Raw genomic sequence first — 26,340 nt, forward strand, 5'->3', positions numbered from 1 at the left:
TCAGATATCATTATACTACTGTAGGTGAAAGCCTGGTTAGCCTGTGGCAGTTATGTAGTATGGGCATATAGCTAGAATTATATCAAAGCTGTTTATGTTTGTGCTTAGTCTACCTGCTAAAGAGTTTGTAATGAAAAGGAAAATAATGCCAAACTTACTATTCACCAAGAGAATTTTGGATCCTGACAATTCAGATGTGGAATCTTACAGAAAGATTGTTTAGTTGTGGGGCACTGGACTTATTCAGGACAGTATGTGCAAATTTATCAGAATCAAAGGTGAGTGAAAAATAAAATATCCAAGATGACAAGGGCTCATAGACAGTCAATTATCATCCTAACCGTATGAGATGACCAGAGGCAACTCCAAATCTTCCTATGTAAAACTCACCAAGGAGCCAGATGTCAAGCTGTGAATACTGTACTGTCTGGGTTGTGAAAAGAGTAGTAAGAGATGGTATGATATGGTGGGATAATTAGCACTTCCCCATCCACTGTATTGTTTTAAAAATAATTTATTAAATATATATATCTACATATAATTTCCTCCATTCTTAGCTCTTTGACTCTTCTTGTTCTCCCAAGTATCTCTTGCTATACATAGCCTCAACTGGCAGAACTGAGGGCCTGTTCCAAATCCCTTTGAGGTCAATGGGAGTTGGATCAGGCTGTAACTCAGCCGGCATGTTTAAGTTGGTCAGCTTTACAGGTTCAAGATCAAGAAAGTCCTGGTGTGTCCTGAAAAACGTGATACTATCTTCCAAAGAGCAGCAAATGTGCCACTTTTGTAAATCATAGGGCACAGAGACTTAGTTTATGATTCTTCTTCCATAACTGGGACTTCATCCCAGTAGTAAATTGGCTCTGGTTATACAAGTAGACTAGATTCATTACTAGTTCATATTTTGTTTTTTTAAATTGAATTGATTTATTTGAAAATATTACCTACTCATATTCCACAGATGCATACATTACCCAAGATACATATTTTTATGAATAAAAAGCCATTTTAGCTTGGAATCCATAGCAACTTATGCTAACATGTCACTTATCTTTATGGAAAATTTTAACTGCATCATTTTTCCAGGTTCTTATTTTTTTTAGGGTAATGTTAAATTTTACCTTAAGTATTTTTGAAGTTTTAGTAATCCTGCCAGGATAAATTAATATGTGTCTTTACTCACTCCAAGACAGCTAGGAATGAGATTTTTCTGATGAAAATCAGTGGGTTGAAATCTGTTATAGATGGGTTGCCCACTCACTTAAGCCCAAAATGTAGCAGTTGATTTTAAAAAAAATTTTTACTCAAAAAATAAAATCTGTACCATTTTAAGGTTGGAAATTAATCTAGTTCAATTGATATTTTGTATCTGAATTGATTTTTCTGTCCATTTTACATTTAAACTTGTAGGAACAATGGGTAGGTATACTCTGCTTACGTGCAAATATACTAATAGGGCTCAGTGAATGTATTTTTGAAAAGGATTACAAGTATTTCAAATTAAACCTAATTTTTTTCTTTAACATCAACCATTCTCCGTCAGCGTTTGCAACTCAAGCATTTCAGCATTGTATTTGTGTATGAGAAACAGGAAGTGGTGAAACTGACTACAAAAAAGTGAAGGTAGATATTTGATGATCAATCTCCTATCTGAATGAAATGCAGAACATACACAAATTGAATAAGTGGGGACAAATAATAAGAAACTTTAAATTCTTTCATTTTAAAAATCACAGCCTTAGTAATGCAGGGAACTTCTTTAAAATTCTTTTTTCCTTTTCCTTTTCAGGAGTTGCTGTAGCCTCCCAAGGTTTTTGCATTTTGATCCTCATTTATTGCCCTATGGCAACATACTTTGAGTTGTGTTTTTTAGTTATTTGCTACATAAAATGACTGTGAATTGGGGAGTTTTAAGCATTACTGTCATAAGTCTCTCTCCCATCTTGACAATATAAATTCCTGGTTGAAAAATGCAGTAAAGAATAATCGTGCTGTGCTGTGAACAATCGTTGCTGGTTGAATACTTACATAGCCCCATCAAATAAGCTGGAGCTCAAAGTATGGTTTAAAAAATCAGTTTGATAAATCATATTGTATTGCAAATGCTCAAGGGATATATTAGTTGATACTGCCAATAGGCCAATTCTTTCAAATGTATATTAGTTTTCAAATGAAAGACCAAACAAAATGACAGATTTTACCCACGATGTATATAAGTCAGCTTCTGAGAAATTGAACAAATCACAACTAAGAGTAATCAAAGTTCTAAACATCAACTTGAGAAGCGGTTTTTAATGACATTGTACAGGTCAGCATTTTTTGATAATTTGATGCAGAGGCAAGTTATATTCCCAAAAGGCTGTGAGGCAGAGTTGTTCAAGGTTTTGTTTAGAGACTAGGGAGGATTTTAAGAGGGCAGCTTCAGTACGTCTGTCAGTATCAGCAACTGGAATGCATCTCACTCAGTGCTGTAAAGCTAATAACTTGTCAAATCAATATTTGCAACTCATCTCTTGTTAATTGATAGCTCCCATGCTGGCTGTTCTTACAGCTACGTATAAATAACTGAAGGCCATTTTACAGAGGCACAGAGGTGGTTCTTAGAAAAAGTAGTATTTCACATTTCAAAACTTGATATAGGTCTACTGTGCTTTGCAGTACAATTTGAGGACAGTGTAGTGGATGTTTCTATGCGTAAGGCACTAGGTAGAGCAAGTCCATGTTCTGAGAGAGGAGTAAGGTTTTAACAGTGTGACTCCGGTTTGTGTTGCAGAAGACGTGATCTCCCTTGGCATGGCATAAAGAATTTCTCTGGAATTTTTTCTTTTAAACTTTTTTCCATTTTTAACAAAAACTGAGCATAATTGTTTTCATTAGATTAGTGTGCAATACATTTCAACAAAGTCAGTACTATTTTGTAAATGAGTAACTTAACACACAATATCCATGTGAACATCCTAGCTCCCAATATAACAATATTATGTAAAAATGAATAAATTCTGTCCTTTAACTATTATATTAGTTTTGAGAAAGGCAATTGTTCCTTTTATCTTAAATAAAAAGTTTCAAGTGTCTAAGGGTAATGGATTCAGCAAACTACTTAAACATGTGCTAAGTCCAAATCAAGACAGTGTACTACTAGTGGGTCTATTAATACAATAAATGTCTAACTGTAATGTTTTATCTGGAGCTTAGCCAAGTAATCAGTTTGGATACTTATATTTGTGAATTTTGTCCCATGATATCTACTGTTGTACGCTAAGTTACTGCCTCACTCCAAAGTCTAGAATAATTTCTGTGTAAACTGCAAATTAAAACAATTTACCCAATTTTTTAATATATCAAGTTAGACTCCATACATTTTTTGTTGTTGAAGGAATTGGACAGGCTTGCTGTAGTGAATCTGTGTCAAAATGATGCTTTGCCTCTGCTTTCTTTTGATCCAAAATTCCTGTATGGCTACAGAAATAAATGTTGTTTTGTGCTTAGTAGATTACTTGGAAAAACTTTCGCATTAATAAAAACTTCACTGGAACAGCAAAAAATAGAATACCCCATCAAAAACCAGCCTAGTAAAAAAAGGGAGGTAAAACGACTCAGTAATATGGCTGTAATCAGCAGCAGGGAGCCAACGTGCTCGCTCATTTGGAGATGACTTGCTCTTCTGCATGCCTCTTGCTGACAGCGTTGCTGTGCATACACATCAGGCATTAACTGCCATCAAACTTTTAGGTTGCATTAAAGAAATGAGAAAATGTCAATAACCTGAGCTAGGGCATTTTGTGCTGTTTGTGCATTTAAAGATTGGTGAGAATTAAGGTTATGCAGTTTCCTTCTGTCAAAAGATTAGAAATGTCAAGTAACCTCCCGCATCGCTTCCCTGCCACGTGCATGCACAAGCGTTGGGAGTACGGGGGGTGGAGAGGAGGGCAGGATCTTCGCTTCAGTCGAGTCTCTTATAAAACCAGTGTGACTTCAATGGCTGTTCTGGGGTGGTGGGGTTCACAGGTGTGGGGAATAAGGTGTCAAGATTTTTTTTTAAAAAACAAATCCCTCTATACAATTTCCATGTGTTGGTGGCTGGTCTGGTCCGACGTGCTGGGTGGTGGAGTAGGGAACTTTTCTGGTTAGCTCTATGGGAACAGCTTTAACGGATTCTAGAGGGGTTGGTATTCAGTTCCTGCTGCTGGCAACAGAGGTGAAAAGGGGGAGTCGTGGGAGATCCACCCACAAGGGTAGAAGTTAATCTCAACATAGACATATTTAAAAAAAAAAAGTTTTAAGGTATTAATCAAAAGACTAGGACATGGGTTGCTTGGAGAGAATTCATGTGCCAAGCTTGCTGAGCCATCAGACACTACTGGGAGGCAAGTTCACAGGCAAGCCTGGCAGGTCCTGGGAAGCCTGCAGAGGATGCACCTAACACCAGTATTGAGTGGAGAGCAATGTCTGCAGGGAACATCTGAACCTCTTTGGCTGGAAGGGCAGTAGATCAGCACACCTGAAGGAAGACGTTTTTAAAAATATTCAGTTGAAATGTCTTGACTGGTTTTTTTTAAGTTCAGCCTTGTGGGAATATTCTTCTCTTGATGCCTACACATGAATCCCATTAACACTAATGTGAGTTAGTGTCCAGGCATTGCAAAGGAGAATCTATCGCCTAATGTGCATGCAGAGCAGAGTGATTAACATGGTGGGTTATAACAGTGTTTCTGTCGGCTCAGTAACCCATGAAATAGACACACAGGAGTCACTACTGTCTGCTGGATGAAATGCCCATTTTTTATTTTTTAAATTTATTTTATTGGACTTTAGGCTTACAAAATAGAGAAATGCAATTCAGAAAGAGGCAAAGAGAGAGACTACAGAAATCAAGATACATACAGTATGTTCCAAGTAATTGCAGTTGTCAGTTTTGTTAGGAGAATCAGACATTAAAATATTAAAATAAATTTTAATATGTTTTGTTTCTTAATTTAGTCCAGGAAATAATGCATAACAAGACCAGAAAACAAGAGAGAAATATTTTGTAGTATATATTAGTGTACAAGTCCTCTCATGCTGCACTTTATAAAAAACAAAAGCTATTTAAATAAGTGAAATCTGGATTAACAATTATAACCAAAAAAAAAAAAAAAAAAAGCCAAAGCGCACACCTACACAGAATAGATGGTGAGCTTGTCTACCATAAGGTGGCAAATGATGGGAATACCCCTGAAATTCATTGTTGTCCTGCAATAGAAATGGAATACAGGCAAGTGATATTCTTTCAAGACATTTAGGGAACAGTAAGTAGAATCATATAAATGTAGGGCTGGAAGGGACCTCTGGAAGTCATCTAGTCTAGCCCCCCATGCTAAGGCAGGATTAACTGTATTTAAAGAATAATTTCCAGATTAAACTCAGCAGAATCAGTGTCTCAGGTAATATGCACTTTCTCATTAATAATACTGCGCATGGAACAGTATGGTGGCTTCCTTGTGCTGGGCCTGATGAATAGGGCTGGGGTCATGTGGAAACTAGATTTTGTTGTCTTTTGGAAGCAGTGCTACAGGACAAGTGGTTCACATAGTAGCTCCATCTAGCCGCACATTTAACCCGAAATGGTGTTAATGGTAATTGGCATCACTCAAGTCAGTGGTAGTGCTCACATGGATAAAGGTGGGCACTTGCACAAGTGTTTGTAGATTCAGCACCTTGATCTGTAGTGATCATAGCAAACCTTTAACTACTTGTGGCAAAATTAATATTTCACTAGGTTTATTCAATATCCTGTATAGGCAAAAAGGTCTGAAATGGGATCCAAGTTGCTCTTTTTGCCCCCCTGAACTAAATAATAATTGTTTAAATCTGCAGTTGTTTTACTGTCTCTTCTGAAAAAAGCTGCACATTAAAAAATTGTTTTTAATACTTATTAAATAGAAAAGGCTCTGAGTAATTACAAACATAGTAAAAGCCTAGGGTTAAATTAAAAAGGGCAAGACTTAATTTTTTTAATATTAATAAATAAAACTGGGATTAGATATACACTTTTAAAATGGCAAGGGTTACTAAAGAAGCATAAATAATTTGTAAATAAATGAAAAGACAAGGATTGAATATATTTTGAAAATGGTAAGGGTTAAAATTTTTAAAATAATCTATGGGTTAAATACACCAAAATAATAGGCAAGGATTAAAAATATTTTTTAACAAATAGAAAAAGGGAAGGGTATGGTAAAATATAACAAACATTAGAAAAAGGCAAGAGTTTCCATATTCTAGTGTTAATTATAAATCAACAGAAAAAAGCTAGGATTAAATGCAAAAATATAGAGGCATTGTTCAAATTTTGTTTTTTAAATTAATCAAGATTTAGCCATAAACACAGCTTTAAAAGAAAAAGCCAGAACTAACGAGCAGTATGTAATCTGTATGGTGTAGTCCAGGGGTAGTCAGTTATTTTTTTGGCAAGGTCCAAATTTTTGGTCAAGGTCAAGACTCCAGAGAAAATAAATAAATAAATAAATAAAATTAAAAAAAAAGATAAGTAAATAAAAAGATTTTGGGGTCCTTTCAAACGTGTCTGGCAATCCGGATGTGGGCTGCGGTCCACCTGTTTACTATCCCCATTGTAGACCTTCCCCTGCCCTTCGTATTTTTTGGTGGCAGGGACAATGTCTGCCTATATGTTTGTAAAGCACCTAGCAAGATGGTACACTAATCCTGAATGGGGACTTGAAGCTTTACTATAACAGACATCTTAGTAGTGTGGTGGGGCTTGATATTAATTTAAAAAAAAAAAGAAATCCTACTAATTGTAGCTCAGAGCAAGTTTCTCCCAAGATCATGATTTTAAACCCTGATTATCTGAACATACAACAGAATAGACCATTTGACTTCAAGTATGGAACTAATTGCTCCTTACAAAAGACTGCTTGGTTTTCTCTTTTGCCTGGTACGCATGTGAGATATAATCTGAATTGCGTTTCACCACACATCCTTATGTGTATATGGACACACAGCAAATGCCATAGCCTTGTCTTCTGTTAAAGACACTGCTGTGGAACAATTACGGGAATGAACACTGATGGGCAGTATATTTTGAGTCATTATTACTGAAATACCTTTCATGTAATGTACATTCACTTTGCACGCCCTCTCTCTCTCTCTCTCTCTGCCTGCAGCAACTGAACCACCCCAATATAATTAAGTATTTGGATTCTTTTATTGAAGACAATGAACTGAACATTGTCCTGGAACTGGCAGATGCAGGTGATCTCTCTCAGATGATTAAGGTAAGGACACACCAATTCTTGAGGCAAAATAGGGGTGTCACATTTATTCTGGAAGTTCAGGGGACAGATACAAGCAGATCTGTACTAGAAACTTGGGGCCCGATTCCCCGCTAGCTTGCTTACATGTAGGAGGTTATTTCAATGAAAATTTCAACAAGCTCAAAGCCAGAACTATTTCCTAATTGAAAACAAAAACAAACCAAAGAATAAACTGTACAAAATGACATAATACCAGGAAATATAGAAAAACTATATAGAAGCATTGTGAATGAGTGGTGTTGGAATGGATGTTCACTAGAATTTTAGAGAATAAGTAAAAGTGATTTCCAATTAAAAAATATGAGGAATCATTTTAAGCCTGAAAATCTTATGGAAACTTGAAATGTGATTTGTTCATTTGATAATTCTTTAAATAAGTAAAATGAAAATACGACAGAAAGGAAAGGGGGAACGGGATCCAGACAGTTCTCATGCTTTTTTATTTTTTAAATTAGGAGCATGAGGACTGATGACGTTTGTAATTTTTATTCTAGCCGATGTAACTTCAGAGACTTATTATGGAGAGCACCAAAAAAAAAAAAAAAAATCAGGATACATGTCCTTCCAGTCTGCAATATTACCAGAGCCTTCCTTCCCTTTATGTTATGTACTTTGTGAGCATGGGAGATGGTGCTTTCTCTGAGTCTAGTGCATGTCTTCAGAATTTACTCTTGGAAGACACCAGAATTATCACCAGCCTTTACTGGCTGTGGAACAAAATGCAAAGCTAGCATATTTGATGTAGTCTTCCTTCTCTCTCTACCTCTGTGTACATAGAACAAAAAGAAAGGGAAGGAGGAGGAGAGGTGAACCTGGTGTGTTTGGCAAGAGGGGAAAAAAAGATTTTTAAGAGGGGAAATTCCTTTTGGGATCAGACACATTTCCCTAAAGGCTTCTTACTTGGAAGTTTTATACAGAGTCCCATGACCCCACTCAATTTTTCACAGGGATCTAACATATTAGTTCATCAGTCATTTACCATGTTTATCCCATTATTGTCTTTGGGCTTTTCATTAGAGCATGGAATACGAAAACTGGTTAAGAATGTATAGGTTCTTTTAGTGTGTCTGAAGTTTGTCCTGCACTTACTGTCACCCCTTGTGATCTTTCTGAATAGACATCTTTCTTCTGAGACTGTTTATAATCTTTGGCCTCTTCTGATTGGTAGAATCTCCCAGCCTGTCTTATACTGCATTTCTCTTCCTCTCCCGATCTGTATTGTATTGCATTGGTACCCTACTGGGGAAGGCACAAGTATGTTTTGAACTTACAAGAATTTCATTAGGCTATGAATCTTACTCCTCCATTAGTGCTGGTTTGCTCTTTTCTGCATTCTTGGTATAGTTTATTCTAGTCCCATGATCTTGAATATTCTTAAGGTTTTTTTTCCCCACTTCTCTCAAATCAGCTTTCTCTTTAACTGTCTCTCTCTGCTTTTTTCGTGTTCTTTTGCTCCGCGTGTTGAGCTTTTGCTCCTTTTCCCCTTCCTGAGCTACCTCTCTCTGACCTTTGTTTCCATAGTTGTTTTATGAAGGAAGATGGGCTTGCCCTGTCCCCCGGGAATTTAGGAGTTTTGAATGCCCTACGTGAACTGGGGTTCTCTACGCTGTAGCCTTGCAGATCTATTTCCTCATCCATTCTAATTCTAAACAACATCAGTGTGGACCTGGATTCTGCCCTAAGACATGCAAGCCTTGCAAAACTTGCTTAAAAATTTACTAGCCCATTCAAAAAACCTACCCTTTACCATGAGGGCAGATAATGAAAAAAGAACAAATGTTTTGTCAAAAAACAGTATTTACTCATAGCAAGTGGCTATGTATAATATTGCAAGGTTGGTTTACCCAGTCTGTGATGGAGAGGCACGTTTAATTATTGTAGGGTAACTAGCCACATAGCTTGTCTGCTACATTTAAGACATTTCAAAAAGTATATTGACTTTCCTTCACAACAGGGATTTAGGATTGAGAAAATTTTCAAGTGCTTTCTTTTCTCTGATGTAGCTCTTAGGAATACTTGTATTGTTGGAACCAGCTTTAGTTAAGCTGTTATCACCTGCTTTTGTATTTTCTTTGACATGTTAATCTTTAGACATACATCCCCTGTGAGAACAGATGTGGTATATCATGTTTGTTAGCACTCTTAACCTTCTCTCCATATTTTACCTGTTTTTGCCATCATTATTCTGTAATTATCATAAATGAACATTTCGGAAAGTTCACCTCCTCCTTGTTGTCACAGCTAAAATACCTGATTAACAGATTTGTTTTCTCTGTCAGCTCAGCTATGAGGCACCAGGCCAAAGGCTGTCAAACAAGTTAGCCATTTAGCCCATAGTTAGTGGCTACATTTACAGTGTCAGTGAAAATCTCCATTTCAGACAAGGAATTTGCTTCATCAAGGGGAGTGGGAGCTGGAAATAGACCTATGGTAGAGAGTTTTGGGGGGACGGCCTAAAGTTTTCAGTCATTGCTTTTATCCCCAAACAGTTAATGCTGTTAACATCTATAAACCTGAATTCGCTGATGGTGGTGACTCAAAGTATATGTGGATGGTAACGCTAGCGGCTAGCATACCTCTAATGCTGAAGATGGTTTCATGCAATGACCTGTGCTAAGGGAGATATTACTTCCTAAATATGCTAACCTCCAGAGAGCAGGAAGGAAGTCAGGCCCTTGAGGGGAGCTCATGATTGTTTCATCTTGCGTATACTTTTAACATTGCCATTGTTGCTGTTTACTGCATGTTGCTCCTTCTCCCAAGAGACCCCAGAAAACATCAAAGTTTATCAGAGGCTTTTCAGTACTTGCATTTAAAGATTTGAAGAAATAAAAGAACCATTCTGAAAGCCAGTGTTTGGGGTAGTGACCATGCTGCTGTGCAAAACTTTGAGTAGAGTTTGCTTAGTTGAAAAAAGTAGTGCTTACACAATTTTAAAATATTATTGTATCTGATGAAGAAATTTCACATTTTGGCTTAAATGAGCTTTTCATAAATGTAATAAACACAAATGTACCATTCAGGATTGATAATTTCAGCTTTTAATATTTTTTACTTCCCGTTGGGTGTCTCTCTCTAAAAATTAATTTTGGTGATTCTAAGGGCAGGTCTGCACTAGAAGCGCTACATTGGCACAGCTGCGCCGCTGTAGCGAGTCTGGTGAAGACACTCTGTGCCGACAGGAGAGCGCTCTGGTGTGGCCAGCACTGGTGTGGCCAGCGCTTAGGTCATTGTGATTTGCCTTTTTCACATCTCTGAGTGATGGTAAGTTACATCAACTTATACGGTCGTGCAGATCTGCCCTTAGTTTGATAACTTGGACACGACTGTGATGCTATAACTAGTAAATACTTTATGGACTTGCCTGTTTCCCAAAATAATAGTAAAAGGAAAGGGGCATTGATTCCCGCCCCGCCTCCTCGTGATACAAATAGTGTGTTTTCATTTGTGACAAACCTGTAGATAGAATTTTGATGTATGCAAAAATTAAATGCAAACAAGGATGAAAAATGGAAGTCTATTTACATGATAGTGTAGTTGGCATTAGGATCGTCATGATTAACAGCCTGCACCATCATAGACTAGGTGAAGAACTCTGGTTGTCTCTTTCTTGGGATAGCAAACACCACTTGAGCAAAAAGCTAGAACCAGCTCTGCTTAGTGATCCTATTGAGGCCAGAATATTATACTGAACCAGGTCCCTGTACTGAAACAAAAGGAACTGAATTTTGTAGTGCTTAAATAGAATCCAAATATTAATGGATAAAGTTGTTTGATCCCCCTTCCTCTCTCCCCCCCAATCCCTCCTGTTTAGACGTATGTTAGTCTTATGCTTCAGGGAGGCGGTAGGAACAGCAATAACAACACTCTGAAGGTGTGAGAGTGATAAAAACAGGGACTGTCTTTGTCATGTCCCTGTCGCCTGCATTATTTATGAGCTGTTATAAAGCTGATGTAACAGAGTGTTGCTGTATAACCCACTGGAGAATTTTGGCTTTCTGGTAAATGTCAGGCAAATCTTATTGGACATGACATTTAGAAAATTACCACTTGTGGTCTAACATATCTTCACTTAAATACTTTAATGAGAATTAAGCTAATATTATGGTGTAAATAACACTTTATCCATCATCCTCTGCAGTTCTTCTGCACTCCGCTCTTAGGTTTTGGTTTCAAACTGCTGCAAGCTGTCAGGTTTGCCTTTTGGCAAATTGCACAGTTACACCTTTTCACAGCTGATTTGCAAGATAAATTTTTGCCATTATTTGATTCAGATAACTTTCATATAAAATGCTGAATGTCACAACAGGCATCAGCTGTCTGTATCAAGAGGGACAAATACAAGATGGGCATCTTGCAACCAATCTAGCACCTTTATTCCTCCTCTTAAGATTTTTAGTGAAAATTCTTAGTTGTATGGTGTAAAACAAATATAATGGTAGAGCATCATAAGGGTGCACAACACCTTATCAAAAAAATCACAGGTGCCTGTCCAGAGGAGATCACTGTATTCTAAATTATACCTTACATGGCAAAGGATGACAATAACAAACATTAAACAACTGGGATTTATATGCATCTTATTGGTTCTGTAAATGTATAAATAAAGAATTGGTTTAGTGTCTGGAGTGAAGGTCACGAAAGAGAGTCAAGTACTGGCCAGCAGTGGGAAGGTAATCCAAAGCAGTGAGTTTTGAGAAAAGATGTAGAGGGTGAGGTGCGTGGTTAGCGAGGCTATTTCAGCAGTGTCTGCCCTGGATTATACTGGTGATAACTCAGTGCCTTGCTTTATTTACATCTTGGGGAATAGCACGTGAAACTACTCCAGAGAAGTACAGACAGTTTATGGCTGTGGTATGTGGTGGTGATGATTATGATTATTAATTTGTGTGTGTTCTAGCAATGCTCAGAGGCCCAAAGGATTGGGACTCCATTGTACTATGTGCTGTACAAAGCCGTAATAGGACAGTCTTTATCCCAAAGATCTTACAATCTCCATTTTTGCTTCCCTGTAATCTGTTTTTATTTTTGCTTTGAGGCAGTTTGGCTTTCCCAAAGGTTATGTCTACGTGTGAACTCTTAGGGTTATATTATTACATCAGAATTGGGGATACCCAGTTGATCCCATGGTAGTTTTGGGCAGCCGGAGGAAGAAAATGGAGAAATTTATTTTCTTTGTTAATAGACTGTACATCAATGATGAACATCTACAAGATGTTGGTTTTTAAAAAAATCCTTTGTTACTTAAGGCAGAATACTCGAGACATTTGTTGTTTTGAGGCATTAAATATGTTTTGCAAGGTAATTAAGGAGATTAATGCTAATTATAATTGGTGTCCATTCAAAAATGTCAAACCTATTTAAGCATATTTTTCGTAGTGGTTGTTAATTAGTGAATTGTATTGAAGTTTACATACACACAGAAGGAGTTAAATGCTAATCAGAAGATGAGCCATGCCGCTATTGATCTGGTGGACATGAGCAGTCGACAACTGACTAACATGAGTCCAAGAGTCAGACAGATATGTTGCTTCTTCACTGATCTTTTATTTATTTCCTTCCACAGTATTTTAAAAAGCAGAAACGGTTAATCCCGGAAAGGACGGTGTGGAAATATTTTGTGCAGTTATGCAGTGCAGTCGAACACATGCACTCCCGCAGGGTGATGCACAGAGGTAACATTAATTCAGTCTCTTTTCACTGAATAATAATATAATGTTCCAATTAGTAAGCGCCCACATTCAAAAACAATTATGCTGATGTTCAGCCAATGCATGTTTAGAGATAGACTGGTGCTTGCAAGATGGATTTCTCCTCGTGTCTTTTGCCTCATTGTTAGAGGATTCAGTCCGAAGTGAGTATAGTATTATGAAGATGAGCTGCTTTCTATTCCAGACACTGATATTAACTAGAAGTGTCAAACCTGCCATTACAAACGTGTCAGAAGTAAAATGCTGAGACTAGTGGATGCAGTGACCGCTAAGAAATAGTCTTAATTATATTTAGTACGATCTTAGAGAGAGTTCAGGGGAGTTTTTCTGTCTCATAAGCGGATTTGGGAATATTAATATAAATACGTTCCAAACTTTTTTATACTCCATTCTCAATGTTCATTAATTATTTTTCTAGCTCTTATCTTAGAACTTTTCATCACTTTGGGCTCTATCCAAAAATTACTTTTCCCCTTATAGTACAAATGAAATGTTTTGTGAAGGACTTGACCCAGGAAGTGCAAATGCACCACAAAGGAGCAAATACCAATCTCTGCTGCTCATTAATTCCATTCCCTTTACAAGTGGCGAATGCGTCACTCAATTCGCCAGCAAAGAGAGAACTGGAATTCCGCTCCTACGTAGTCACCTCTTGCAGCCTTCCAGGTATGCTGATTTAGACTACAATAAATGATAGTAGTCTGTCATGTACACAAGTCTACTATAATTCAGGGGGAAAGAGGATTCACTAGTGCACACCATGACTTGGGGTTTAGCTTGGGGAAACTGAGCTTCACTTACTTTGACTCTCTTATAAGCGGAAAAAATATTCTGTATAAAGCCCTCTGTGATGGCCTGTCGGACAGGATGTGTTGGGCAGAGTGAGAGCTCTGCTTTCTGAATGAGATGCGTACTGTGCTGGGTGGGCTAGCTACGTTATATTCCAAGTTTTTAGTTGTTTTTCTGAAGAGGGCCCTCTCCCTCTTCCCCCATTGACATTTTGCAGTTCATTTTCATTACAAAGATGAGGGAAGGGTTAGAGTGAAGTGTGAAGGCAATTCAGAGCTTTCCTGCTTTGCTTTTAGGTTGTTAGACTTAGTGTAAAGCTAAATTGTGCAATTTTTTTTTTTTGGTAAGGGTGGAAGGGGAGATGAGGGAAAGCTGTCCGAGACATCCTTAAAAACATAACCCTCCCCCCTCAAGTTCCCACCCTCTCCCTGATTAGAACCTGCTGTTCCAGTTTAGAATGATCTTTGCCTCAAATGTTGGACTTGAACAGTCACCCGTCAGACATTTCAGATTAAAAATGCATTGTGGTAGCGCACCGTTGGCTTATGATTTCTTTGAGTTTCCCCAAAATAGTTGCCTCATGCAACACTCTCTCTGCAGAGTTTTGTATTTTCTTGTCCTAGCTCTGGAAGCCATCTTTGATTCAACGTAGGTATGTGGCACTGCCGGGGGCTTGCATTATTTTTCCTTTATAAGACGTTAGGATGTTGAAGACAATGTAATCCATGTGGTGGAAACATTCTGCATTCAGATTATAACATTTGTTTCATTGTACGAGAGTCTCAGCAGGAGTCAATGTGCTAATGCCTGAGCTGAACCCTTTTGGAGTCAATAGAAAGAACCCAATGGACTTTTGTTGGCTCTGGATCAGTCTCATATCCAGATCCGTATATGGTGATGTAATGAACATGCAGTATTTTAGAATGGAAAGATCACTCCATGACTTGAAATTTTTAAATCAAGCTTAGTTGTTTTTCTAAAAGATATGCTCTTGTTTACCACAGCTATTGGACTTGAAGCAGGAATTATACGTATGGAAATCCTATGGCCTGTGTCATGCAGGAGGTCCGACTAAATTATCACAATGGTTCCTTCTGGCCTTAAAAACCTATTAACCAACATTTAAACAATCAGTCATTTTTAAAAATGAGAAAATTATTAAGTTAGGCTACTGAAGTGGACCCTTGCTTGGCATGTTACTTGCATGCTTGTAACTGCATGTTCTATTCACAAGCTAGTTCCAACCCATTGCAGTGCATTTCAGTGTGAAAGAGACACAAAAAAATCATGTTAATGTATCTTACAAACACATTTGTTACTTACCAGGGGACTGATATTCAGTGAGCAAGTTGGCAATCAAAGGGAGTGAGTGGAAGAATGAACCATGTACAAGCCCATCCTAATTAGGTGACTTCCCGCTCGTATCCTCAAAATGTACTGAGTGTAACATGGCTCCTCCTTCATTAGGAGGGCCATCCCTCTATTAAGCAACCAATTTTGTTGGGCCCTTGAGTGGCCAGTTATGACAGAAGTCAGAACTGAAAATAGAATCCAATTAACCTAGCCCCCCCCTCTAACTTAACCACAAGACCAGCTCTTCCAGCAGAACAAACGTATTGCTAACATACAGTTTGCAAATGTGTATCTTAAGCCTGATACAAAAAATATAAAACTTCTGTATAAATCACTGTCCCATTCACAAAATGTGGATCAGTTTTAGACATGTAGATCAACCTTTGATATAAGGGGAAAGTTAACCATAATAAATAGTTCTCTGTGTAAATTTGACATTTCCAAAGGGAAGCTGGACTTAAATATTTCTTTGATTTCAGTGAGTGAGAGAGGTTACCTCTTTTGTTATGCTCTTTTCCTACAACTTTTCCCTTGCTAATATTTCTGCTGCACTGAGAAGTATACTTGGGGTTTTTTATGTAACTTGAAGTCTTAGAAGATTCAGCTTATCAAAGCTGTGCAGAAATGTGGTTCTGATTGAGTCTCTCTTTTGTGCAGAAGAGGCTCCAGGCTATGTTTCTATTGCAGTATTATAACAGATAACCTTTTGTGGCTTTGACCTTCTCCTTGTCCCTTCTTGCAGACATAAAACCAGCCAACGTGTTTATAACAGCCACAGGAGTGGTGAAGCTGGGAGATCTTGGATTAGGTCGCTTTTTTAGTTCTAAAACCACTGCAGCACATTCCTTAGGTAAGATGGTATTTCTAGCCATTAAACACCTTTACACAGTGCATAACTGTGAAGTTCAAACAAAATGATATCTGTCCTCTTAATGTGACACAGGTTGGTTTAGTGGGTACCTCTGACATGTTTTCTATGATACAAGTTTTAAGTGCTGTTTATATATATTGAGTTTCTTTATGCAAATTTTAAATAGTTTTTTTTAATTGTTTTAATTAAAACTCTCCATGACATTTTTTTTCTACAACGTTGTTCACCGTGGTAAGTATAATGGTTTCTGATATGTGACTAGGTTGTCATAGGCATCTTTCTTTATCTAAATAGCACATCTGAGAGTGTGATGCACTGTATTTAGAGGATTAATAAACAATGAGATCCAAGATACCTTCTCCCTTTCCTTAATTTGTTTTTTGTGCGGATATCAACTGTTACACCACCAACTTCTTTTGGTAATGTTTGATCAGCCCTGGCTCCCTCCAAGATGCCATTGCAATTGCTGTCTGGGAATGGGAAGTGTGTAAAAGAAACCCTTCCACAGAAACCCTTGCAGTTCACCAGTTCCAAACAAGGACCTTTTCTCAAACAACCACCATAACAGCTCAGAGCAACATAAAGCTCTTAGACCTGAGCTGAATTTCAAGTGAAGTTGTGTTTTCTAAACACTTCCCATGAACCTGCTCAACAGCAGCTTGGTTTAAAGTTTTCTGCTGTGCAGTTACACATCTTTCAAAATCACCTGCTGTCTTTGTGTGGTGGTTTGTTTCATAATACTCCTAGTGGCATCTGCAGAAGTACTTTTGACCTTTCTGTCTTCAGGAATGATATCACTGTAAGCCTTCATCCCCAGCAATGGGGAGGTGGGGTGTGTGGTATCTAATTTGATACATCTACTGGACAGATTTTAACAGCACTGTGACCGTCTAGTGGTCAGGCAATGGTAGATGAGAGCAAGTGTAAGATTTCAGTGTGTGGCAATGGCAGTTCTTTTGTATCTCTTAGGAAACAAATATACATTCTGTCTCCAGGGCTGTCAGTCTACAGGGCTGGCACCTTTCATCAGCCTAAAATGAACAAAGTTTGCTTTTTAGGGAGGTTTTCTGTAGGCTCCTGATCTCCACACGGGTTGACACTGCAGTTGGGATATATAGATCCATACTTAGACAGCATAGTGCTCTAAGATTTGTAGTTTTAGGATATAGTTGCAGTAGTGTCTGTATAACTACAGTTTGTTTGTTTCCAGCAGTGCTTACAGTGTGCTAGATAGTTACTGTATGTACGACAACCTGCTTCCTGCCCCAAAGAGCTTACAGTGCTGAATATTCAAGCTTCTATAAAGGACACAAAATCAATATTCTGCTATTTGCCCAACAAACTCTTTTGGTTGGGTTTTTTCAGAGACATGAATCTGCAGTCTCTCTGGCTCAACCACCATTACTCTTCTTCCAGTTAGATAAGTTATGGAGCAGCATTGGCTTCAGTGAGAGAGGGTTAATTGTTCTTTCTTTCCCATTTTGGTGATTCAATGCATTTGTAGTCAAAAGGGGAGGGAAGAAAGGATCTTGCTCTGTTACCTTGGCTAAGAAAATAGACCAGTTATCTGGCTTGCTTGACAAATAAGAATCCTGATCATGCTCTGGACATGATACTATATTGAAGGTTTGACTAAGTTGATCATTGACAGAACTACCGTGTTAATGTTCTCTGGGCAGTAGTTTGAATTGTAGCTAAGTGGCTAATATTAGCCCTTAATTGGATCTTTTAAAATGGAATTGAACCCTGAAAAGGAGTGGGCAGGTGCGTATATGTGTGTGGTTAGATGAGGAGTGTTCAGAGTTCCACAGATGCAGCAGAAGAAACTACAATTTTTATTCCTTTTCATACAAGAATAGCAATAGTGGGTTTCAGCCTCTTGCCATCAGGCTCATTATTTGAAAAACAGGTAAAGGGTTAAAGTGCTTTGAGCTCAGCAGCATGGTCAGTGGAAGGCATAAGATGCAAAGTGCACTATGGTCATTTAGGCTTCTCTTTGTCTTATTATAAGTTTTCAGGAGAGAACATTGGCCATTGATACCTGGTGGTATCTTCTACTTACGAGTTAGGTTGTTTTACTTGATAGTACACCTTTACCCCGATATAACGCGACCTGATATAACACGAATTCGGATATAGTGCGGTAAAGTAGCGCTTGGTGGGGTGGGGCTGCGCACTCTGGCGGATCAAAGCAAGTTCAATATAACACAGTTTCACCTATAATGTGGTAAGACTTTTTGGCTCCCAGGGGCAGCGTTATATCGAGGTAGAGGTGTACTTAAAACCTCTCACCTCTGTAGCAAACCAGGTTTTGAGTATCCATTCCCTTTGGAAGTATTTCAGAAACATTTCTAATTACTTCCTTTAACAAGGCATTAAGCGTTTGCTACTGTAGCATGAAAACTAAGCCTAAAAGGATCCAAGCTGATCCAGATTTAGGATGAGATGAAATCCACAACACACACTATTTTATTTAACAGAAAGTGTGTGATGACCTAGTTTGTGTGTACTGATGTTTGTATGTAGATGACTGTAATATGTATATGTAGCTAATTAAACTACACACACACAATTTATTTTAGCACTATCAGTGTTTGGTGTGCTGTACAGATTGTAACGGAAGACTCTGCCCCAAGCAGTTTACTGTGAATTAGAGTGGCATACACTTACAGCATACAATACGCTTGGTGAGTGGAAAGTAAAGTCCCAGTGTAGTGCAGATGTCATTTGTGTACTAGTGTTACGCACATAGCCGTTCATGTTAATGCATTGAAATAGTAAGTGGGAGAGTTGTATTTAGTACCATTGTAGGATTTCACTGCATTTTTCTTACTTCTCTGATTTCTTCAGTAGATGTTTTTGTGACACTGGGTTAGAAAGTGCTGAGATAGATAGTAATGAGGGCCACAGTACCTATGTAGGTAGATAGATACAACTTCTATACAGGATATTTTTTTTACCCTCACAGTGAGAGGGAATTGGAAATTTAGAGCATAATTAATTGTTGTACATTATTAATGAAATACCTGCTGCACTAAAATATAAATTGTTGCATGGATACCATGTGACAGTTAATATACAAGTATCCGATAAGTGCTTTATCTCATCCAGTACTTATTTCAAACACCGATACTTCATATCAATTGTGGAAAATTAATTTACTGTGTTATTACAAAGATATTAGAATGATGAAAACAAATAGAAATGGATATAAAATTAGCAAAGCAAACTATAATTACCTGTTATAAAAGGCAGCCCTATTAAAAATCAGACAGTAAGAGATGCAGTAGGAATTTTCAAAAACCTATGACAAATGTACACTTGTTCTCATTACCCAACAAACATCCTTAAATATCACTGTAATCACACACTTCTGTTTATTCCCCTATTTCCCCAGTGAGAGTGGTGTGATTCCAACTTTTTCAAACAGTTCCTCTGTTTGAATAATACACCTTTCTAGAGTATGCAAGATGATAAACAGCATGAATGTTTTTTCTTAATATAAAGGGACTGTATATAAAATTTGATTTTTCATGTAAACTTTTTTACTGTGCAGTATTTATAAAGCTCTAGATGGCTATATGGTTTGCATCATACTGATATAAGATTTTAGTTTTTGAGAGCATAAAGTGTTTACTCTTCCAGAGCATTTTTACCTCTGTCACCTCTTTTTAAGTAAAAGGTGTGATCATCTAAGAGAGGTTGCTTCTTTTCTTTTCCTAGTCAATTATATCTCTATACTGTATGAACATGTTCAAAAATACTTGAGTCTTATCTCACTAAAGAGCAAGTGGCACTATTTAAGTTCTTTACCTTTAGTTCCCAAGGTCAGTTTGGACTACACAAGGTGTTGATATAATTTCACTTTGTATTTGTGCCATTTCTCACATTCCGCAGAAGACTCTAGCTTAAATTGCTCCTACCTGCATTGAATCGACATTTATTTCGTAATCGTGTCACATACACCAGTGAGGTTTTTAAGCACACAGAAAAACAGAGAAGATGTATGAACCTTTGTTGTTATAAAAAGATGTAATAGCAAGCAAGGTACTTCTAAAATGTACATACTCAAAATATTAGGAGAGTTTTATTTTACTGTCAGATTTCAGTCTAGAATGTATTTATAAATAAGAGAAAAAAAATCCCCATCAGAGTAAGTTAAAATCACATCATCAGGAATAGGCAAAAATATGATCATGTCCAATAATTTGATTTTATCTAGTTTGACTGCTGTGCTTATTATATTAATAAGAATAAATTGGGGCTTGGAAACTGACCGAACATGTAAACCAGGCTTGTGACCTTTATCAGAGCTCCTCTTTCTTAATTCAGAAAGCGCATGTAGTAAGAGTTAAAGCTCCTCTCTGTGGATCCTGCCCTTCCTCCAAAGAAATAGCATCCTGAAAGCAAAATGAAAACCAGTGTGAAAAGGTAAAAGAATCCAGGTTTCCAAGGGGGAAAAGAGCTGTTTACAGTGATGCTTGTTTCCAAATAAAAAGTACATTCTTACATTCAAAAGATATTTTGTTTGGAGAAAAATAATATTTGGAGTAATAGCTGTTTTTTTGTAATTGGCTAGATTTGTAGTTTTGTAGCAGCAAGAAAGAGTCTGGTTTAGAAAGGTTTTTTTCATTTGGAAATTTACATTTTAGTAAGTGTGAATGATATTTTATATATATTTATATTTAAGGTAGCTAGATATAGATATATATGATCTTATACAGGCCTAGTCTGTGGTATCTGATACTTCCTGTAGCCATGTTGCCCTAGCAACCACCCTGAACCATAATTTCTAAGGCTGCTGACCCATGAATTGAACACAGGGCTTATGCAAATATATTCATCTAATTTTTTTCTTTCTTTGTATTTCCTAATATCAGACTGGCATAAAAGGGCATTAGGCAGTACCACAACCCGTCTGACAGGTGTACTGTCTGGCTGTGGCAGCGCAGCCGCCTCAGTGTCAGAAATGGAAGCCATAATTAGAGCAAGGAACAGAATGAACGTCAAACGAATTACCAGGCAGCAGATCATATTTGTCAGGAAGGATTGCATACATAAAAATTAAGTGACAGTACACGCCGGGGTAATGAAAGAAAAATGAAAGATTTGCCCATACACAGCTCACAAGATACAAGCGAATGTCTTGCTTGGAGCAACAGCAGGCTGCACGGCAAATTATGTGGCTGGATTTTGTGGCTCCTGTTTCACCACCATAGTCTGCATTCATAAAACAAGAGAAAGTGAGGCCCACTTCCTGATAGACAGACCTACAAAAACAAATGAACAAACAAACAGAAAAGTTGGATGCATGCTGGTCCCACTTGGCCCTGACTGCTGTAAAACCAGCACCCTGTATGAATAAGGAAGGGAATTTTATTGGATGAATGGTAAACCCCACAAATAAAATGGTGAAATCGACTTTTCCTGGATGGTTAGAGGAATAACCTGGGGGAACTTGTAGGGTACCACATGCTGCTGCTCTTTTCACTGTAGAGATTTCTTGTTCTTGAGGTCTATGTTATTGCAGGGAGCAGTCTTCACTGCTCAGTGCTTTACCTGAAATCTTCCACATTTTTAAAGCAAACCCTTGCAGCTGAATTACTCACTAAGGGGTATTTTATTAGCTGCCATTGCCAGGTAGCAGTGCTGCCCTTCTATCCTGTCCCCAGTTAAAGAAATTGCTCTCTCCCTCCCTGGATAAATCCCAGGTTTTAGCTGGAAAGGAGAATGGAGATGCATATAATTAAAACTTCCATTTATTAAGATTTTTTCCCCCAAAATGGAGAGAAACAGTCTCTGGTGAGTGGGATGTTTTTAAAAATTAATTTCTTTGGAGAAAATATTGCTTAATCATTTTCACGACAAATGAAAGTACATTCCAATTTTTGTTTGTTGCAGTGCATGCGTAATTACATTTAAAATATTTTCCTTTTGCTTACATATTTCCCCTTTTTGTACCATATGGTACCCCTTTGCCTCCCATTTCACTGCTAGGTACAAGAAGTTATTAAATTTAACCTAAAGCTTCCTCTTGTCCAGTAACAAAAGTGAAATCAGATGTAAGAAGTGGATTTGTGTTGTTTCCCACCCACGCTGCACAGCAGCTTCAGAGTTACAGGGCTTTCTTCCAGCAAGTAACCGGAATGGGCAGAGTTGCAGTTTTCCCATACTGTCTTTTCCATATGCTGCTCTTTAAACTTGTCTTAAAACCCCGTTGTAAAGCCCATGTTGTACATTTCATCATTCCTTTTGTGAACTTCTCTGTGAGATGAGCAGAAAGAGGAATAAATCATCAGTGCATGGTATTCTATCGTGCTTTGTTTAAAGCTGTGTTAAATAGGTCCCACAGCATAAGTTAGAACGGTTTTAAGAGAAGATTGTAAACAGCAGAACATGGTCATATATTGACTAAAAATTCAACACTGAATTGATGTAGTTTTGGTTTCTTTTTAAATGCACCAAAACATTTACCCGGTACAACAATTAAATAGCTTATAGATAATTTCCATCGATGTTAAAATTGACTGCTTTTTTGTTAAATTAATTACCATATTTTTTTATTAATGAAAATCCTGTGTCTGATGGTATAATCCAAAATTGCAGGTTTGCTTAAAAAAATTGAAAAAAAATAAAATAAAATATGTTGACTTTTTTTTTTTTTTTGGCCAAATAGACTCAAATTTCCTTATGTCAGTGCAGATTTTCCTTTTGGGGATACCACCATACATGTCAGACCTTCTCAAAACAGAACACACAAATAGCCATTGATCAGACTGTGTGTGGGTTGCTGAACACACATTCCTTCTGTGTTTTCTGCTCTGTTAGAGGGCAACCAGGGAGTACCCCTTTTGTCTTGAGAAGATCTGGTGCACAAATACACTGGTCCCCATTGTTCTGTTTGCCAAGCCAGTGTGCCATTCCAAGTAGATTCATGGTGCATTTAGAACTGCAATGACTAGAAAACAGGCCTCATTGAGAAACAAAGGACAGAGGAAACCTGTGCTTAAAATTTTAATGCCCATCTTTTCAGTGTTCTGAGAACGTTTGTTCTTTTGGTATAAGCAGTAGATATAGTATTTGTGGGATAAAATGCAAACTTCTAATCAAAGAATTGTTGGTTAATTTATTGTTATGATTAGGGTTACCAGATAGCAACTGTGAAAAAAACGGGACGGGAGTGGGGGGTAAGAGGCGCCTATATAAGAAAAAGTCCCCAAAAACGGGACTGTCCCTTTAAAAACGGGACATCTGGTCACCCTAGTTAAGGCTAATAGGTTTAAGTAGAGTACATAACAGATAAAAGGATTTTTGGTTATTTGCAGTAGGTGGATTGTTCCTAATGGAATACTGTCTATGTTGCATCACAACTCTTTCTAATCTACTTGTTGCATTAATCTCTCATTCCTTTTCTTATTTGCATGTAATCTTCTTGCTGTTGAAATAAGTAGATTTCAATCAAATCCTTCTTTAAGTTATTGGAATGGAATTTGTACTTCAGGGTGATACTTGAAGGAATTTAGAGTAAACGTGTTTCATGCTTTTGACCATTCTTTCACCTTTATCTTGCTTGTAAGAATCTGCATAGACTCTGCTATGGAGACAGCATGCTCATCTGTCAGAAATTCAGCAATCCTGTAGTAGTTCTACAACTAACGAATGAATAAAGCAAGAGCAACATAAAGTGCAATGCCATCTCAGTTTGACTTGACTGAGTCTCTCAAACTATTGTTGGATTTTTCTTGTAACAGGGGAGGCTGCAGTGCATCCAATCTCAACTGAACACTTTCATTATTGCAGACCAGGCTTATCCTGAATGTTTGAGAATAGGAGACAATTGATGGGTGTTTATAGTTTCTTAAGGTTTCAGTAGATTACAAAGGACTAGGAATAGGTGAACTGTTTTAAGAGTTCAATGCCTTTCAGTAGGAAGATTAAGATTCTTTTCTATAAGCGTACATCAAAGTACGAAAAGTTTTGTTTTGGCATTTAGACCCTCATGTAGCAATGTTAATACTAGACTCCTTCTTAGGATCACTGTAAATTCTCCTATGTAACAATTTACAGGCTTATTTTAAGAGATGAGTCACTTGAGCATTGTGGGTGCTGATTTCCTCTTTGAATTAAGGCCTTTGATTTTATTTGTACTAAATAGATATTTATTTATTTATTTTATTTATCTATTTATTTTTAAAATAGATATTGTGCTTGAACCATATTAAAAAGTGGTTTACTAACGCTGTGGTTATAACACTTCAGTCTGTGTCTTGCATATCAATGGCAAGGCAACAATCCTCAACATTTTAAATTATTTATTTGAAACATTTCTTAAACTAAGTTAGACCTGTGTGGCATCTGAGTTTTCTGAGGCCTGGTCTTCGCCTTTTCAAATGTAATGAGCATGTTTCAAAAACCACAAGTATTTCAAAACATTGCAAAGTTTGTTTGGAGAGAAGTGGGAACATCTCTGGAATGAAGGAATGCTTTAATCAGTTTTACCCCTTGGAGGCCCATGTTGTGCTCTGATATTTCTTGGTTTGAAACTGGGAATACTCAGTAAAGACACAATAAAGGTCAGAATTTGTTAGGTTCTTCTTTCATATTCAGAACTCTGTTCCCTGCTGAGAGAAAGCAAAGCGATAGATTCAGAAACACAGTTCAGTTCAGTATTTCCTTGTCAAATTGCCTTTAGTTTATATCACAGCCAGTTTGATTGACCAATTTCAAGTAGATACTGTAATTTCCTATGTTTTTCAAAACCACATAAACCTCTAAAATATTTTGAAACCCTCCGCACCCTTTTCAGTCTGACAATCTGCCTGAAGGCAATGGGAGGGCTGCGTGAGAGAACATTGCCACAGGAGAGTGTTGAATACCTTAGTTTTAAGCGAGTTTTGAACAAGAGAAGAATAGAGGGAGAACCTTAACAGTATACATTAGATTTTGTCCTTGTTTCAGTTTGTGAAGAATCAGGAAACAGTTTCACAGGGAACTCTGATCCCTGACTACATCGTATTTGCACAGGAAAGAACTCTGATATAACCCAGCATATGAAAAGTTAAAACAAACAAACAACCTCACATTAAAACCAAGAAGCCAGCAGTGATGATTTTAATAATGACAAAAAACGCCCCTCATGCTACCTTTACAGTGATGGGTGAGCATTGTCACTCCCGTTTTACAGAGGGGGAATCCAGGGCATAGAAGTGACATACCTTTTGTCCCAAAGCGATTCAGTGGCAGAGTTGGGAAAAGAACCTAAATCTTTCTATTCCCAGTTGGCTTCCATAATCTCACACTCCCTGTTTGACTCAAAGAATATTTGAGAGGGAGGGAATATGAATCTTACATTTACAGTGCTGCCTTCGCATATATTTTTGAGATGTGGGAGACAAATGGGCTAGCTGCCCATAATCTACCTGCTGAAGAATCAACCTCTCCTTCACTTGGATGTTACAAATGACCCAGAGGTGTTCTGGTGTTGTGGGATGGTTTAACTGTAGCAAATACAGTACCTATGATAGAAGGAATAAGCGTTGGTTTGAGATCACTCAAGTATGGCAGTGTTCAAGAGACTTTCAGAGGTGGAATGGGAAGATGCTGACTTTAGTCATAAACCTCTCTACAGTTCTGTGACCTTTATAACTTAAGAGGCATTACTCTACCAGCTGGTGATTAATATTGAATCTGAACAATATTTGGTATTTTCAGCAGGGCAAATGCCAAAGAAAGTTTCTGATTAATAGTCTCCGATTAGACTGTTCTTGTCAAATTGACTAATGTAATGCATTGGTGAGCCCTGGCTGATTAAAGTGGAAGTCTTGTTCAGTTTTCTAGAAGATGCTCATTACAGGAGATTCCCACATAATGTTGGACAGGCCATAAAGAGAATTGGGCTTGTCAGTCTTTTATCATGACACTTATTTAAAAATTAATGTATCATTTTTGAAATGCAGAGACCTGCTTGTTCGTATATTTGCTGACAACACTACAGTAATGGTAGGTAAATGTGCAAGGTAGAGTTTATAGAATCAGCTCAGGCATGGGCTGCCCCACAAACCTATTTAATATAATGGAACAGCCTAATGCACAAAAATCAAATAAGGAATATGACGCATTCATCCGTATTATAAACACTGTCATTCTGCCTTGATCGAAGGTCGCTTTCAGGCATTATTCAAAACGACAATTTTAAATTGAACAAAGCCTTTCAAACAGACCCATGCTAACATGGAAGGCAAGGCCATAACTTTCAAGCCCACACACTGTTATTTACTATGAGCTTGTTATGCAGTGACCC

The 26,340-nt window shown here is 37.6% G+C and overlaps 1 protein-coding gene across 2 annotated transcripts in view; it reads left to right on the forward strand.

Annotated features, from left to right (window-relative positions):
• The window catches only part of NEK6 (NIMA related kinase 6), a 108,379-nt gene that overhangs the window by 61,102 nt on the left and 20,937 nt on the right, over positions 1–26,340 (forward strand). For both annotated transcript variants that reach the window (XM_044992278.1, XM_044992279.1), the window contains exons 5-7: positions 7,167–7,277; positions 12,883–12,991; positions 15,912–16,019. In XM_044992278.1, coding sequence (XP_044848213.1) covers positions 7,167–7,277; positions 12,883–12,991; positions 15,912–16,019 — 328 coding nt within the window. The remainder of the gene's footprint in view (positions 1–7,166; positions 7,278–12,882; positions 12,992–15,911; positions 16,020–26,340) is intronic.

The sequence above is a fragment of the Mauremys mutica genome, chromosome 18 (genome assembly GCF_020497125.1).
Source record: "Mauremys mutica isolate MM-2020 ecotype Southern chromosome 18, ASM2049712v1, whole genome shotgun sequence".
NCBI lineage: Eukaryota > Metazoa > Chordata > Testudines > Geoemydidae > Mauremys > Mauremys mutica.